We start from the raw sequence: 14,430 nt of genomic DNA on the forward strand, positions 1-14,430 counted from the left end.
ATGAAAATCAATGTGTGGCACCCTATATCGCATTTGATGGAAATCCCTTCTTTGGCATATTAAGCTTTTGAGACACAGTTTCTCCTGTCAGATTGAGAAATCGCCAGCGTCTGACAGAGGCGAGTAACGGTATTGCACCCATTTTTGACAGATTTCTTTCCAGCAACCATCTTCAAAAGTGGACTTTGTTCAGACAACATATACTTCTGCTGACATTATATTTATGTGGATTCTTGAAGTAGAATGATGTTCAACACCCAACAGGAGGTTGGATCTTTTGGGTGGTTTGTGAGCCATGATTTTTGCAAATTTGACAACCAAGAAAAAAACTGATTTTCACACAGCTCTGTGTTTCTTTTGCAATCAGCCTTGCTCGGTGGGCAGCCAAATGATGGGTTTTGGCAGTGGTCTCCTGTGTTACCACTCACATAGGCAAAAGTGGATGGCGGCCTATTTTTCAGATTTTTACTGCGCCCTTCTGGATGATTTTTAGCGAGCAAAATGCTCTCCGGCGGCCGTTCTGATGTTCGTGATGCAAGCAGCGCACCGGAATGTTGCAGGGCCTGGACTAATGGGTTGAAACATCCCACAGCTCCCAGACCACAAAAATGCCCACCCGGGTGGGGGCTCACCTAGCTGGCCTCTTGTTCAGCCACCCTTTGATGGAGATCGCCTACTTTAGCATGACGGGACCAGTTGCCGGGCAACTCCCTTCCTTGCAGGGCAGAACCTAGTAGTGCCCTGTTCTCAGCCACTTCTTTCTGCCCGCCCTCGCTGGATGCACATCATGCTGGCACACACACTCTGGGGTGAAGCTTCGGCACCGCCTGCCTCCAGTGCCCAGGAAACCAACAGAACTCTGCCTATCCTAGCCGCTGTGGGGCATCCAGAGTTAATCATTGCACATGCACCATGGGGCAATGTCCAATGTATACTGCCCCCACCAGGCAATCGCCAAACGTTCTTCTAGGTCAGGCAGTGTATAGGGCCACTGTGCCACAAAAGAATGATTTTGCTATTTCATCTGAAATATATCTAATAAATTCGAGCTGCACTGAGGTCTACTTTGATACAAACCACCTGTGTAGGTTTTATTTTCTAAACAGTAACGTCAAATTCAAGGGACAGAAGGTGTGCAAGTTAAAAATAAAATATATACTGTGTACTTCTTCAACCAAAGCATTTTTGATCTCCTTCCAGGGGATACCAAGTTTCCTTTGGTGATAATTATGTCAAAGCAATATTTTCAAGAAACACACAATAATTGTCCTGAAAAGGCATAAAACATTGACCAACATGTTTCACACTGCTGGTATTTGCGCGTGCTTCTCTGGGGCATTGTTCAGTTGCTACGTTTGATTTCACTGGAGCATCAATGTAATCTCCTTTGCGGGAAAGGTAACATCACACAGTTTACACACCACTGAAGAGGGCCAACATAAATTGTTAGGTCCATGCACAATTGTGGATACATCTTCATAGTAAACCAGACCTGAAATTCCCTTATTGCTAACCATTGAGAAGTTGAGACCAGAAGATACCATTGATTTTTGAGGGTACAATAATGCCCTGGTGCGTTCAGAGGTAACGAAACAATACCACAGGTGATTCGAAGAAGTAAGCTTACATAAGCATCTTGTGTGTGTTTGTCGGCAATCAAACTCCTTTCCTTGAACGAATATGGACTGGTTGGTCTGTACCGGAACGTAGACTGGATGGTGAGAGAAGGCCAGTTATGTGTGGGTAGTGAGACGGGTTTGCTGGAATGGCCCACCCCATGATGCATGTGGAGTTGGGAGAGACCTGGTGTGGGTTGACTTGTTGGAGCCTGTCCCGTGCCTTCCACCCCTGGGTAAAGCACTGCGGTCATTGGCTTTTGTAGCAAATGGCCTGAGGATGGGTTCATCGATTCCCCTCCTCATCCAGAGGTCACCCCTTCTTCCAGGCTGTGTTCAGGAGGGAAGAGGGCCCCTAGTATCTACTTTCAGACAATGGCGCCCACCTTCGCTCGAGGGAGACTTTTTCTTATTGAGAAGCAAATGATGCTACAACCAACGTTCAGTAGGTTGGTGTGGGGAGGGCGAGGTTGGTTTAGCGAAAAAAATGACTTCTACCCAGAATTGCATTCATCGTAGTAAAATGGGGACCTGGTACATTTCACCAAATTTTATGGAGGGACCCCTGCCATAACCCTGCTTTTCCGCTCCTTCCTCACCCAACCCCCTACTAACTTGAAATCCGGATTTAGCCACCTCCTGCCCTGCGCACCTCTCGCCTAAATATCCCACAAAGAAATGTGGTAAAATGGTCCTTTACCAAATGCAGTGAAACCACTCCCGGGAGTTGGGCAAATACTGTAAAATATAGATATTGCTTAATTTAAAGTGCTGGTTCCCAACCTGCTGCCATCTCGTTTTAGTCGGGTACACAGAATCATTTTCTAGGAAAATGTCGGTATCGCCTCACCCGTCCAAAATTACTGACCTATCAAAAAGACTGATTAATAAAAATCCCAGCAAGTCCCATAGGTAAGAAAAAAACAAAGCTGTCTTCTGAAGGGTCAACACACATTTGCATGCACAAGATAGAATTGAACTCATCATTGAAAGTTGGGTTACTTTTATTTTCTGTTTTAAGTCTGCCGTCTTGTCTTGAAATTGAGGAAGATCCTCATTCTCTGAAAACCCACTCAAAATGTTCCAAAATGTATGCCATAGTGTGAAAGGTGCTTTAAAACCACTGCCTCTACTACGTTGGACACCGCTGCGGCCTCGAGAGGAGCAAGTGACTTCCTGTAACCATCAAAGCATATACAAAATCTCCATCCCCAAATACAACTAAGTAATTTACTTTGGCCAAACGGTGTGCGCTATTGCCTATGCAAGTCCATGTTCTTCTCTGTTTCCTTCTTGTTGACCTTCTTTGTCTTTCTTGCAGGATGGCCGTTCATCAACACCTGGGATGTACACGCCAATGGCCCCATATGATTCAGATTTACCTGACCACTCACTGTCGGAGATGAATTTCTCCCCCCAACTCAATCAATCAAAAGATCTTTCCACAGATTTTTCTTCTGTAGACCTTAGTTTTCTCCCCGATGAACTGAATACACCGTCTTCCTGCAATGGATACGGCAACGAGATGCGCCGGGGCGAAGGATGTGCGTCTCAGTCCTTGGAGCAGGACAGTGGACTTTGCTTGGATGAAATCGATGATCTGAAAGCGACGCCAGCTTACGATTCCACAGGCGCTTCCCTGCAGACTCGGGATATGCCTGAATTTTCCCCGCTATCCATGACTCCAATGACCCCCATGACACCTGTTACAGAAAGTTCTGGAATTGTACCACAATTGCAGTGAGTACTTGGTTGAGGTACAACGTTCCACATTTTTTAAATGGTGCAGTTGTCCTCCTGTGAATAGTGTTTTTCAGAGAGGCGGTCTCGAATGACTCTGAACGCAATTAATCTGTTATATAGTTATGCTTTAAGGTTTGGTATTTAGTGAGCTAATTTCCAAGCCACATGTTTATTGCCCACCCTGAGAACGGGACACGTCATAAGATGTACTGATGGGTGCAAGCACGCACAAACACATATGTATGTTACCGCTCAACTAGTCACCCCTCCAACACTCAATGAGTTAGCTTGTGTGTTGAGTAACAATATCTGGTTGGGTCAGGAGTCCCAGTCAAGACAACCAAATGTGGCCTTTTTATTGTTTCTTTTTTTTGTTCTTTTAAAGCATTTTCTATCCCTCTGGGACCAGCCTGTCACCTCACCATGTTGGGTCAGAGAATGCCATTGTTGCTGCAGTGTCCCCAGAAAATGCGGTAGTACCAGGTTGTGTTCACGTCAGAATGGTCTGTTTATCCTAATGCGCTACTTACTTTGGAAGGGTATCCAGTCATTTTATCGCAAACATTACAGAGTGGTACATAACGGAGTGGACAATAACACTGAAAAACATTGACAATTTAATAAATATATAAAGGGAAGTGGGGTGAGGAGTTAAAATGGGTTGGGATGGGGTGGGGTTATAAGGGTGGAAAATCGGGGGGCTTAATTTTTGCCTGCGATTAAATGTACCACTCTATAATTGTGGTCGGTAAAATCACATATAACCCTTTGGAAGATGACGAAAAACACCCCTGTTTAGTATATTAAATAAAATGTGCTTGCTGAATGCAATGCAAAATTGGTTTGGACTATACATATCTTTCTTTTTATGTAGAAACATAGTGTCCACTGTGAATCTGGCTTGCAAACTGGACCTGAAAAAAATTGCTTTGCATGCAAGAAATGCGGAGTATAACCCAAAGGTGAGTGACACAACCTGTGCATTCTCTTTACAAAGCACTTCAATGTTTCATTAACCATTATTGTTGCAGGGTTTCAAGATGTTGTACCCTTGAGTGAAGATGTGTAAAGCTCTGATGAATGCTAGACGCATAATCATTCCCCTTTCACTTCCTCTCCCATTAATGGTGGGACCAAGTGGGAAGTCCTCTTGGCTGGCTTCTCATCTTCACGTTGCATCGTTGATGTCTACCACACTGGCACTATCCTGGTCCAGTGTGCTCAACCCAACCTTCTACTCTTTGACCGGATCCTACCTTCCATCATCAACTTCCCTCCTTCTCCTACATCTCCCCTCATCACTCTCTCTGTCCCTCCTCCCCTGACCGGAGTACCATGCCCAGAAAACCTTCAAAGGCAGAGACCGCCCCTGCCTGGCAACTCTTAACGCCCACTCTGCCATCAAACACTCTGCTGGCATCTGCCTCCTTCTTGAAGACACTGACCTTGTCTTTCTTGCTCCCACCGAGACTTGGTCCAATGCCAGCTCAGTCACTGCTTTTGATTACCTCCTCGCTGTCGGCTTCAATATCATTTCCAAGCCTTGACCTCACTGTGCTGGCAGTGGGGTTGCCTTAATCTATCTGGAGTGGGTTCCTTCTTCCATCCTACCCAACTCTATATTTTCTTTGAAAGCCTGGTCTGCAAATTGGTCATCTCTCCCTCCTCCACTCTGACCATTGCTACCATCTACCGGCCTCCAGGCGCTATCACCCAGAGTGGAGGAGGGCGAGATGACCAATTTTCAGACCAGGCTTTCGAAGGCAGTATAGAGTTGGGTGGGTAGGATGGAAGAAGGAATGGGCTGATTTCTGCTCTTCCTTATTTTCATCCACTTCCAACCTCCTCCTCTTGGGTGACTTCAACATCCAAGTGGACGCCTCTGCCTCAGCATCCACTCATTTTCATTGACCACTGTGCCTTTCCATCCTCCCCTCCGGTCCAACCCACTCGGCTGGACACACTCTGGTCGCCATCATCCACTCCGACCTCTCACTCTTCTCTGGTCACCCCTCTCTCCTGGTCAGACCATGCTCTCCTCTCCTCCGACCTGGGTCCCTTCGGCCCTCCTACTGCACCCACAAAAGCCCTGCCAACTCGTTCTCGAACAGTCGCCCCATGAAACTAGTGTCAGCCGCTGCCTATGCCTCTACCTTCCTCCCCTTCCCCCACCTCAGACTCTGCCCTCAGCGATCTTCACTCCGCAATCACCAATACCCTTGACATCCTTCCCCCAATCATGAGGATCCACCTGAAACCTGCCTCCAAGCGTAACACCTGGTTTGACGAACTTGCAGCCCTGAACCGAAAGTGCAGAGCTACGGAACGGAAGTGGCAAACCTCAGGCTCACCCTCTGACAAACTGACCTGCTGCCTGCTCCAAAGGCAACACACTCTCCACTGTGCCAAGAAAAGGGCCCACATTCAGGCACGGGTATCGGGTGCATCCCATAACACGGCAAAACTTTTCAAAATGTGCAGGGAGCTAGCCAACCCTTCCGCAGGCTCCTCCTCCCCCGCTTCCTTCCCAGACCCTCTGCAATGCAATGGCCACACACTTTGTCACCAAAACTCAGGACATCCTGAACACCCTTGTTACTCACCAACCTAACCCATCTCAAACCCCTCCTCCTTCCGCCTTCTACTTCACCCCGTCACACCTGAAGAAGCTACCAGAGTTGTCCACTCTAGGAAGGCTTCTTCCAAACGTGCCTGTCCAGAACATTCAAGGGCAACATTGGCTCTCTTGCCCCCGCACTTGCTGATTTCTGCAACCACTCTTTGCCACTGTCTCGTTCCCCTCCTCCCTCAAGCACTCCATTGTGCGCCCAATATTGAAAAAGACTTCAGCAGATCCCACCTGTCCATCCCCGCCCTATTTCAACTGCTCGAGAAACTGGCCTTTTCCCCAAGTCAACTCGCACACTGAACTTGTAGGTGGTCTCCATATTCATCAATCTGGATTCCGCTGAACACCCGTGAAGAACTACTCGCATCCCTGAACTCCAACTCCCCTGCTGTCCTCATTCTACTTCATCTCTCCTCTGCCATTGACACTGTCAACCATTCCATCCTCATACAAAGGCTCCACAATACCCTTGGTATCTTGGAACGGGCCCTGGAATGGCTGACCTCTTTCCTAACTGACTGCTCTTCCCTTGTCATCCAGGGCACCTTCTCCTCTCAGACTTCCTTCTCCACCTGTGGTGTCCCCCAGGGAGCTATCCTCTCCCCTTGGCTCTTTAACACCTACCTTGCTCAGCTGGCACGCCTCATCTCCTCCTTCTCGCCCAACTTCCAGTGATATGCATATGACACTCCACTCTTTTTTAGACTTCCTGCTAACTCACCTGCACCTTCCTTTATCCCTGTCTGCCATCCAGGCTTGGTTCTCTTTCAATGATCTCTGCCTCAATGCCAGCAAAACTGAGATTCTTCCTATTTGGACCCCTGCTCCCTCTGTCTTCTCTCTGGCCTCCCACCTTGGGCTCTCCTCTGCTCCTCCTTCTGAAGCCAGAAACCTTGGAGTCCTCTTTATCCTTCCTCCCTCACACTCAGGCTTTTGCCAAAAAGTCCCACTTCCAACTCTTCCTTCTCAAAGGAATTCTCCCATTTCTCACCTTCGCCCAGAAGCTCAGTGATTCACGAGCCATGGTTCTCTATAGGCTTGACTATTGCAACAGCCTTCTCTTCAATCTACCTTCTTCCACTCTGCGACCCCTTCAGATAATCCAGAATAGAGCAGCAAGACTTATCCTTTGCCTTAAGCCCACGCACTGCATCTCTCGGCCCTAAGAAGTCTCCACTTACTCCCGGTTGCTGCACGGATTACATTCAAATCCCTCTGCATCATCCACAAGGCTGTTTTGGGCCGGGGACCACACTATCTGCAACTCTCTCTCACCAAATACTCTTTCTAGACTCTACGCTCCTCTGGAACCAACTAGGTGTGTGTAAAGCGTTTGGCTAAACGGAGAGCAGGAGGCCTTCGCTTTCCTCAGGTGGATCCCTCCTCTGGAAAAGCCTCCCCCTCCCACTGCGTCTTGAGCAGGACTGTTTAGAGTTCCAAAAACACCTCCAGACTCTCCTGCTTTCCTCCTCCTTGCCTTCTTCCTTCCTCTGCTAATCCCACTGTTGCTGTATTGGTGTCTTGGGCCCTTGTGCATCTGCTAGGCCTCTGACCATTCACACCCAATCTCCCCAGCATATGTCCTCCTTCAGCACTTGCCTCTGCATGCACTGGAGCTTCGCCCTTTCCACTCACTGCGGCGCCTGGCTGCATAGCACTTACCACACCTTGCAATTCATCTGCGGCTCGCCCTCGAGCACGGACACCACAGCACCTACCCCACTGCCCTCTTCCTTCCTGCATTTGCACGTTCTGAATACTCTGAATGCACAGTAGGTTTGGCCGTTCCTTCCCCCTCTGTATTTTTTTTTTGTATTTAATTGTACTGCTATCCTGTGTTCCCTCCCTGCTGCCCTGTGGGCGCTTTGAAACTGAATGTATTTCCCGTATAAGCGCATAACAAGCGACCACTAAATAAATAACTGAGCAATGGCATTTCTCGTGCCCTTGTAGTTGACCTCGGAAGCATGAATACTGAAGTTCCCTCGTGCCAGGGCTTCAAACAACGAGCTGCAGGTGTTTGGGTCCATGCTCAAAGAGAGTCAACTCTTCTAGTATGACCCAAGTCTGCTGCAGGGGGAGTCGGGGTGCTTTATAAGGTACAATGTCCCCGTCCCCACACCCCCAACATAGAAGGGAATTGTTAATGCTTTTGTTGTATCATAGTCTGGTGTTCAATGTCTTTACCTTGGTCCAGATTGTAATCGTCAGATTTGAGTCCTGGATCATTTTATAAGAGGAGGAAATTAAAAATGTATTTATTTCTGTTCCTCCTATGCTTTTTCCATAGTGGAATCATTTCTGACGGCGTTTGGTTTTAGGGACTTTTAAAAACTGTTTTAGTTACGGTACGACTGGTACAAAGCAAGAATAGACATTTCAAAATCACGGACACACAGTCAAAATAAATGAGGGCATTAATTCAGATGTTTATAAAAAAAAAAAATCAAAAGGATTTCTAGCTTCAAGGCAGAGTTTTTTTAAAGTGCTTAGTTCAAACTTTCTTGATAGAAACTGCCTTCTCTGAGTGGAAATAGATTTCTTTTGGGGGCCTCTTAGTTTCTGTTTGCAGGCGTGCGGTTTAATTGCAACAAATGCAAATTGCCATTGGCGCTTCGAAGCGCTGTATTCGCTGCTAAAACATAATGAATAAGCCAGAAGTTCAACCCTTGGAGTCAACTATCGGGGCATGTTAACTCTACCAAACCCCAGTCTTCCTTTATTTTGGGACCACTTGTCAAAACATGCTTTCAAGTATACCTATGGCAAATTATCAAGGAGAGCTGGAAAGCCCACAGATTTCAGCCAAACCACTTGCAGTAGTCTAACCCGGACACGAAAAACTCCAGGCAGGAGAAAACCTATAAACTAGGCTTCCTTCATTATGCCACTGCATTAGGGAATTATTTTCCGTTGTCTTTCTTACGCCTTAGAACAATATATTTGAGATGTCAAAATCCGTTTGACGTTTCTGTTTTCACAATATGCAATGGGGATAGCAACCCTTTTATTGGAATAAGCTGCCAGTGGATAATGAAATTGCAGAATATGTTTGTCATGCAGTGTCTAAATGTTTGGTTCTGGGTCCTTTTTGTATTTTGCGGTGTTAGATTGTATGTATGTCGTTGTAATGCTACTCTTGAGTGCGACAACCTCTTCTTATTGTTCTGTGTCACATGGTTCTTGCAGTCTTAGGGCCATGCTCGATAGCGATTGACTGAAGCCCGTGCTTGCCTGAGTAACCCTTTTGCATTCTTTAGCGGTTTGCTGCAGTTATAATGCGGATCCGAGAGCCTAGAACAACAGCCCTCATATTTAGCTCTGGGAAAATGGTCTGCACTGGAGCAAAAAGGTACGTGTTTTTTTTTTCTTTCTTGGAAGTTGTAAGCTTTTAGTAAACTTGCTCTTTTCTTTTAGGTCTTTTGCTGCACTGTAGCATTGCATTTCAAACACTTGTGCTGTGGGATTATGCATTTAACCAGCTTACACCACATCTGGGTCCCATAAAAACCATGCTGAAATACCTTTGATTTAAAACAAGGTATTAATCCGTGTACCCATACACATGCTTAAAACGCCCAATCACAGCTGGGACAGCTGCCCCACGTGTACGCAGACTTTCAACATGAACTGCCAAGCAGGAGCTAACTGAGGCCTGCCTCTATTCCAAGAGTTGTCTTTGCTGATGCCCCGATGCTGACAAAACGGTTTACAAATGACTTTGCTTCATCTGTGGACGTGTGAGCCGTACAGACTCATTTTGAACCTTGGGTGGTGGAGCCACGTAGGACGGTCCTGCTAAGAGATTCTAACCAACAAACTCTCCGGGAGAAGCCTTGATCTGTGACCACTGCATAAACAAGAAATGGCAATATCTAACCAATTGACCCAATGTTTGCAATCTAAATCATTAGTCGTGGGACGGAAGAGTGAAACAGTAGGTGGCTCTTACTTTTAAAGAAGCAAAACAAATAAGACCCACTACCTAAGTAAGACTTCCATGTTAATGTAGCATAAAAAGAAACTATACAGAATAAATCTGTACCAATGGGTAATCTCAGGTGTTGTTAAGTAGAAGGGATATGATGAAAAAGAGAAGTCATGAAGGAATATGTTTCCTTAGGATCCAAGATGCATACATCCCTGAAATGTCTTGATGTTCTATTTGCTAGGGTATATTTTGTTTTTATATATATCGGCTTCTGGAAAAGAGCTTTTCATGGTCTCCTGGCACTTTCTGACCGGTAAGATAGTGGGTTTGGTTATTATTGATTGCGGTGGTAGGCTGAAGGGCTAGAGGAAGCGGAGCAAGGTTGTGGTGGTTGTTTCGCTGTCTCACGCATATCAGAAGGAGCCAGGTTCTGTGTGCAAGATCCGCTTGTACCTTCTCTTCCACACAGAACCTGGTTCCTTCCGATCTGATCGTTCAAAAATGTGGGCACATCGTTACATGATGGGGTACAATTACACAACCCTAACCCAGTGGAAGCCTTCATGCTATGGGACCATATTTTCACAATGGACGAAGAGCTATCTTGGAATCCCGCAGGGGCGAATTGGAATTCTTTTGTAGTGTGTCTATATATGATGCAAATATAATCCAGTGGGGAAAACACCTTATTATATATGAATGAAATTCTCAGGCGCAAGGGAGAAAAATGGAACCCTGGCACAAAAGTTGCCAATGTGAATCTAATGAGAAAAGTGCGCTTCAGTGACAGACACTTGCGTTCCTTGCACACCTTATATATTGAGGCTAGTCGGTCAAGTCTGATGCATAATCATGAGTATTGAACAGTAGTTGTAAAGTACGACTCGTATAGCATACAATGAGTACATTCATGTGTCCGTTTGTACTCGGGGGGGGGGGGGGCAGTTTTTATTTTAAATAGCAATTTGGTGCATAAACAATAAAACAAAGGAGCTCTACATGTTTCGGGAAACGAATCCCTTCATCATATGAAAGCTGCCCTATCTGTAAATGGTTAATTGCCTGGATAGACGGTCAGTAACGCCAACGTGTAATGTCTCGCACAAAGAACACTGCCTGTGTCCACGTATATTGGATTATAATTTAATACTGTACATATTAAGCATTGTAATATGCATAAGGCGCAACCGTAGTTTGAACAGTAAGGCTCCAGTAACAGCAATAGACTGAAGCCAGTTTTGATATCACAATGATACGACTTGGATAATCCTCGAAGGGAATTAATGACTGCAAACTGCACCATCTCAAGAGAGATTATTTTATTCCTATTTCTAGAAGCCATGAATGTATTGGGCATCTTGTACAAACCTTACCGCAACAGGCATACTGATAGCCTCCTGTATACAACCGTCAACACTATGACATCATCACGCTGGTTTTTGATGCACGTCATATTTGGAGCGACCATCTAAGCTGCAGAGCTGCTTGTCATTCTTCTTGCTAATAGATTTGATCCATAAACTGTGATTATTCGATACTGAGGCTTGAGCCTCATTACTCCATCTTCTCGGGTTGAGTATGTAGTCGTGGGTTGGGATTCTTAATGGATTCTTCTTGATCTGTGTGGACTTGTCACAGTAGGGCTGGTTTCACAGGGTCTTCGCTGTGATGGGCCGCGGGTAGAGGTCAAAAGCGTTTTCAGTGGTAGCAGTGAGTCTTCTAATCAGAGGGTTTGTGATCAGTACTTGGCAGAAGTTCTTGCTCAGCTTCATTAGATGTTTGTTATACATCTCGATGTCCAGTTCTCCTTGAAGGTCCGCTATCGTTGTGAAGAGTGGAGCTCCAGACGCTATCCCCAGGGCCTTGTTCTTCCGGTGTTGCTCATGGTAGGTAATCCATGCTGGGGAGGCATACGTCCGATGTTGATCTTTGTCTGGAGGTGCATGGACTTGGTCTTTAGGAGTGGGTACAGCGCTGCCATCTTCCCTGATGCTTTATGCTGAGTTATCTCGGTATGGTTTCTCCAGTTGACCTTTGCAGGGTCACACTGAGGTAGCAGCTGCTGCTTTCCCACTAGATGGTGGTTTCCCTGTTGAGGCTGATGTGTGGGTGCTCCCTGATCTTCTTTGTGGTGAACAGCGTGGCAGTTAGTTTTGCTGGTGTTGAGTTCTATCCACCAATCGCTGTACCACGTTGCAATGGTATCCAATGAAGCTTACAGGTTCTTTGCCACTTCCTTTTCGCTGAACGACTGGGAGTTGACTGCAACGTCATCCGGATACCGTGCCAGGTTGGTTGTTTGTGAATACGTTGAACAGGAAGGGTCCGAGATTCGATCTGTATGGCACGCCCACTCGGATGGGATGTGATGAGGACACCTAAGACCGCAAGGTGGCATGGAAGGTGCGGTCTCCCAGGTAGCTTGCAATTGTCTTCACCAGGCAGTTGGGAGATCCCAGGCCTATCATCTTGTGCAGTAGTCCCTTGAGCCAGACTCTGTCGAATGCTTTGGCGACATCCAAGAAGATGATTCCCACTGACCTGTTGATGTTGAATCCATGGCTGATGGCGCCCCCCACACTCTGCAGCTGATGGCTCTTTGCATGCTCCTTTTGAAATCTAAGCGTTCTCACTCTGCAAGCCTGGATGACCATGTTTCATGATAAGCTGGTTTGAAATAGTTAAAATAGACCCTTCAAAATTGCTGCTTGGGGATCTGTTTACAAACTGCAATCACCATTGACAGTAGAGACTTTAATCTCGCCATTTTACACTAAATACCTCCCTAGACAAGGACCACATTACATCCCCGGCTGGGATCTAGAGTAATCACCTACCGTTAGGTGAGTGGTTCTCCTGTAATTTATAACTGATTTGGCCGAGAACGTTCACAATATATTAACGTTTCAACCTGACACGATCTGTTGTAGATTTCCCCCACCCCCGCCCCGAACCATGGGACTGATTGAGCAGATAAGCCACGAGTATAATGCAGGAGCCCTCATTTTTGTTGAATACGCTCCTGCCTCGCATTTGATCTAATGCATCTTTATGACCAAGGAATTGGGCTCCCTTCCCGTTTCTATTCCAGCACATCCATGCCATAATGACTGAAATATGAACATGCGGTTAAGAGAGTTTGGGCACTTGCATAATGGGTGGAGACTCGCCGACCAACTTTTAGAAAAGCATATGGAAATCATCCCATGACGATATTCTGATCCTTTGGTGCCACCTTGCGGTCATTAAGGTGAAGTGCTGTTATAACGCCACATGCTGATTACACAATCCTTTTTCAAAAGCCCGTACAAGAACGTCTGTGTTCCTTGAAATGTACTTGATTACCATCTCTATTGCCGCTTTAGAGAATATATGAACCTCGAAGCTTGAAGACTCACTGAGGCACATGCTTCTTAAGATGGATTGCTCCTGATGAAGGGATTAGTTCCCCGAAACGTTTTTTTTTTTATTCTTTATGCACCAACTTGCTATTTAAAATAACTGCTTTTCCTGAGTAAAAACAGACACATGAATGTACTCGTTGCATGCGATTTGAGGCGTGGTACTTTATTACAACTGTTCAAAGCTCATGAATATCCATAAGACTTGACGGACTAGCCTCAGTATATAAGGTGTGCAAGGGACGCGAGTGTCTGTCACTTGATTGTCTACACATGACTCAGATTTGCAAGTTTAAAAATGCTAATGCACCTAGAGCATCCTGGGGGGAAAGATGTTCTCCCCTCTGGGCCTCTTCTGCAGGGTTTGCCTGTCCTGACGTGGCCTTCTGCCTCATGACCGTCTGCAGCCGGCCTGTTCAGAGCCACACTGCCTCCCTGCTGTATACTCATGTGAATAAAGGTCAACACAAGCAGACATTTTACTGATTTCCAAGAACATGCAATAGATGTGAGCTGGTTCACATGTAAAGGAGCATCGGCAAAGCTAGGAGATTGGCTGTTATACTGGCATTACCCAGGCATTCTCCTGGTGGAGGCTGGTGCTTTCTTACGCCATGGTCATTTGTTCTGGTACTTGTAGGCTCGGACTGGTCCATAAGGCAATAGGCCCATGGATGAACCCAAAAACACAAAATGCTGGTGTGGGACAGAAGTGGGTCACTTCTTTTGCCAATTTGGGCCAGTTTGATAAGTTACTTCACTATGTTGCAAGTAGTTTTGAGCAGTGTTGCTTAATACCTTTCATTTGAAATCCACAGTTTGCATCACTTTTTTAGCAAAGAAACTCCCACTTGCTTGCTATTCAAACAGTGGGCCTCATTAGGACCCTGGTGGCTGTGGAATGAACGGTGCCAGTAAGGGACCGGCACTGTTATGAGGTCTGCCGCGGATCCCGCTCTGGAACGCCTGGTCAGACCAGGCGTCCTTAGCGGGACCCGCTAGCAGACCAGGATGCTAACAACGGGCCCGTCATTAACGGGCCCGTTGTTAGCATCCTCCCCATTCCCACTGAGCCCTTTGGGGGCTCAAATGGGGATGTACCGGGCCCGG

At 46.4% G+C, this 14,430-nt stretch overlaps 1 protein-coding gene across 1 annotated transcript in view; it reads left to right on the forward strand.

Annotated features, from left to right (window-relative positions):
* TBPL2 (TATA-box binding protein like 2) overlaps positions 1 to 14,430 on the forward strand; it is a 135,683-nt gene that overhangs the window by 10,674 nt on the left and 110,579 nt on the right. The window contains exons 2-4 of the mRNA XM_069638450.1: positions 2,938 to 3,356; positions 4,234 to 4,321; positions 9,249 to 9,340. Coding sequence (XP_069494551.1) covers positions 2,938 to 3,356; positions 4,234 to 4,321; positions 9,249 to 9,340 — 599 coding nt within the window. The remainder of the gene's footprint in view (positions 1 to 2,937; positions 3,357 to 4,233; positions 4,322 to 9,248; positions 9,341 to 14,430) is intronic.

Source organism: Ambystoma mexicanum, chromosome 14 (genome assembly GCF_040938575.1).
Source record: "Ambystoma mexicanum isolate Mex_15411 chromosome 14, UKY_AmexF1_1, whole genome shotgun sequence".
Classification (NCBI taxonomy): domain Eukaryota; kingdom Metazoa; phylum Chordata; class Amphibia; order Caudata; family Ambystomatidae; genus Ambystoma; species Ambystoma mexicanum.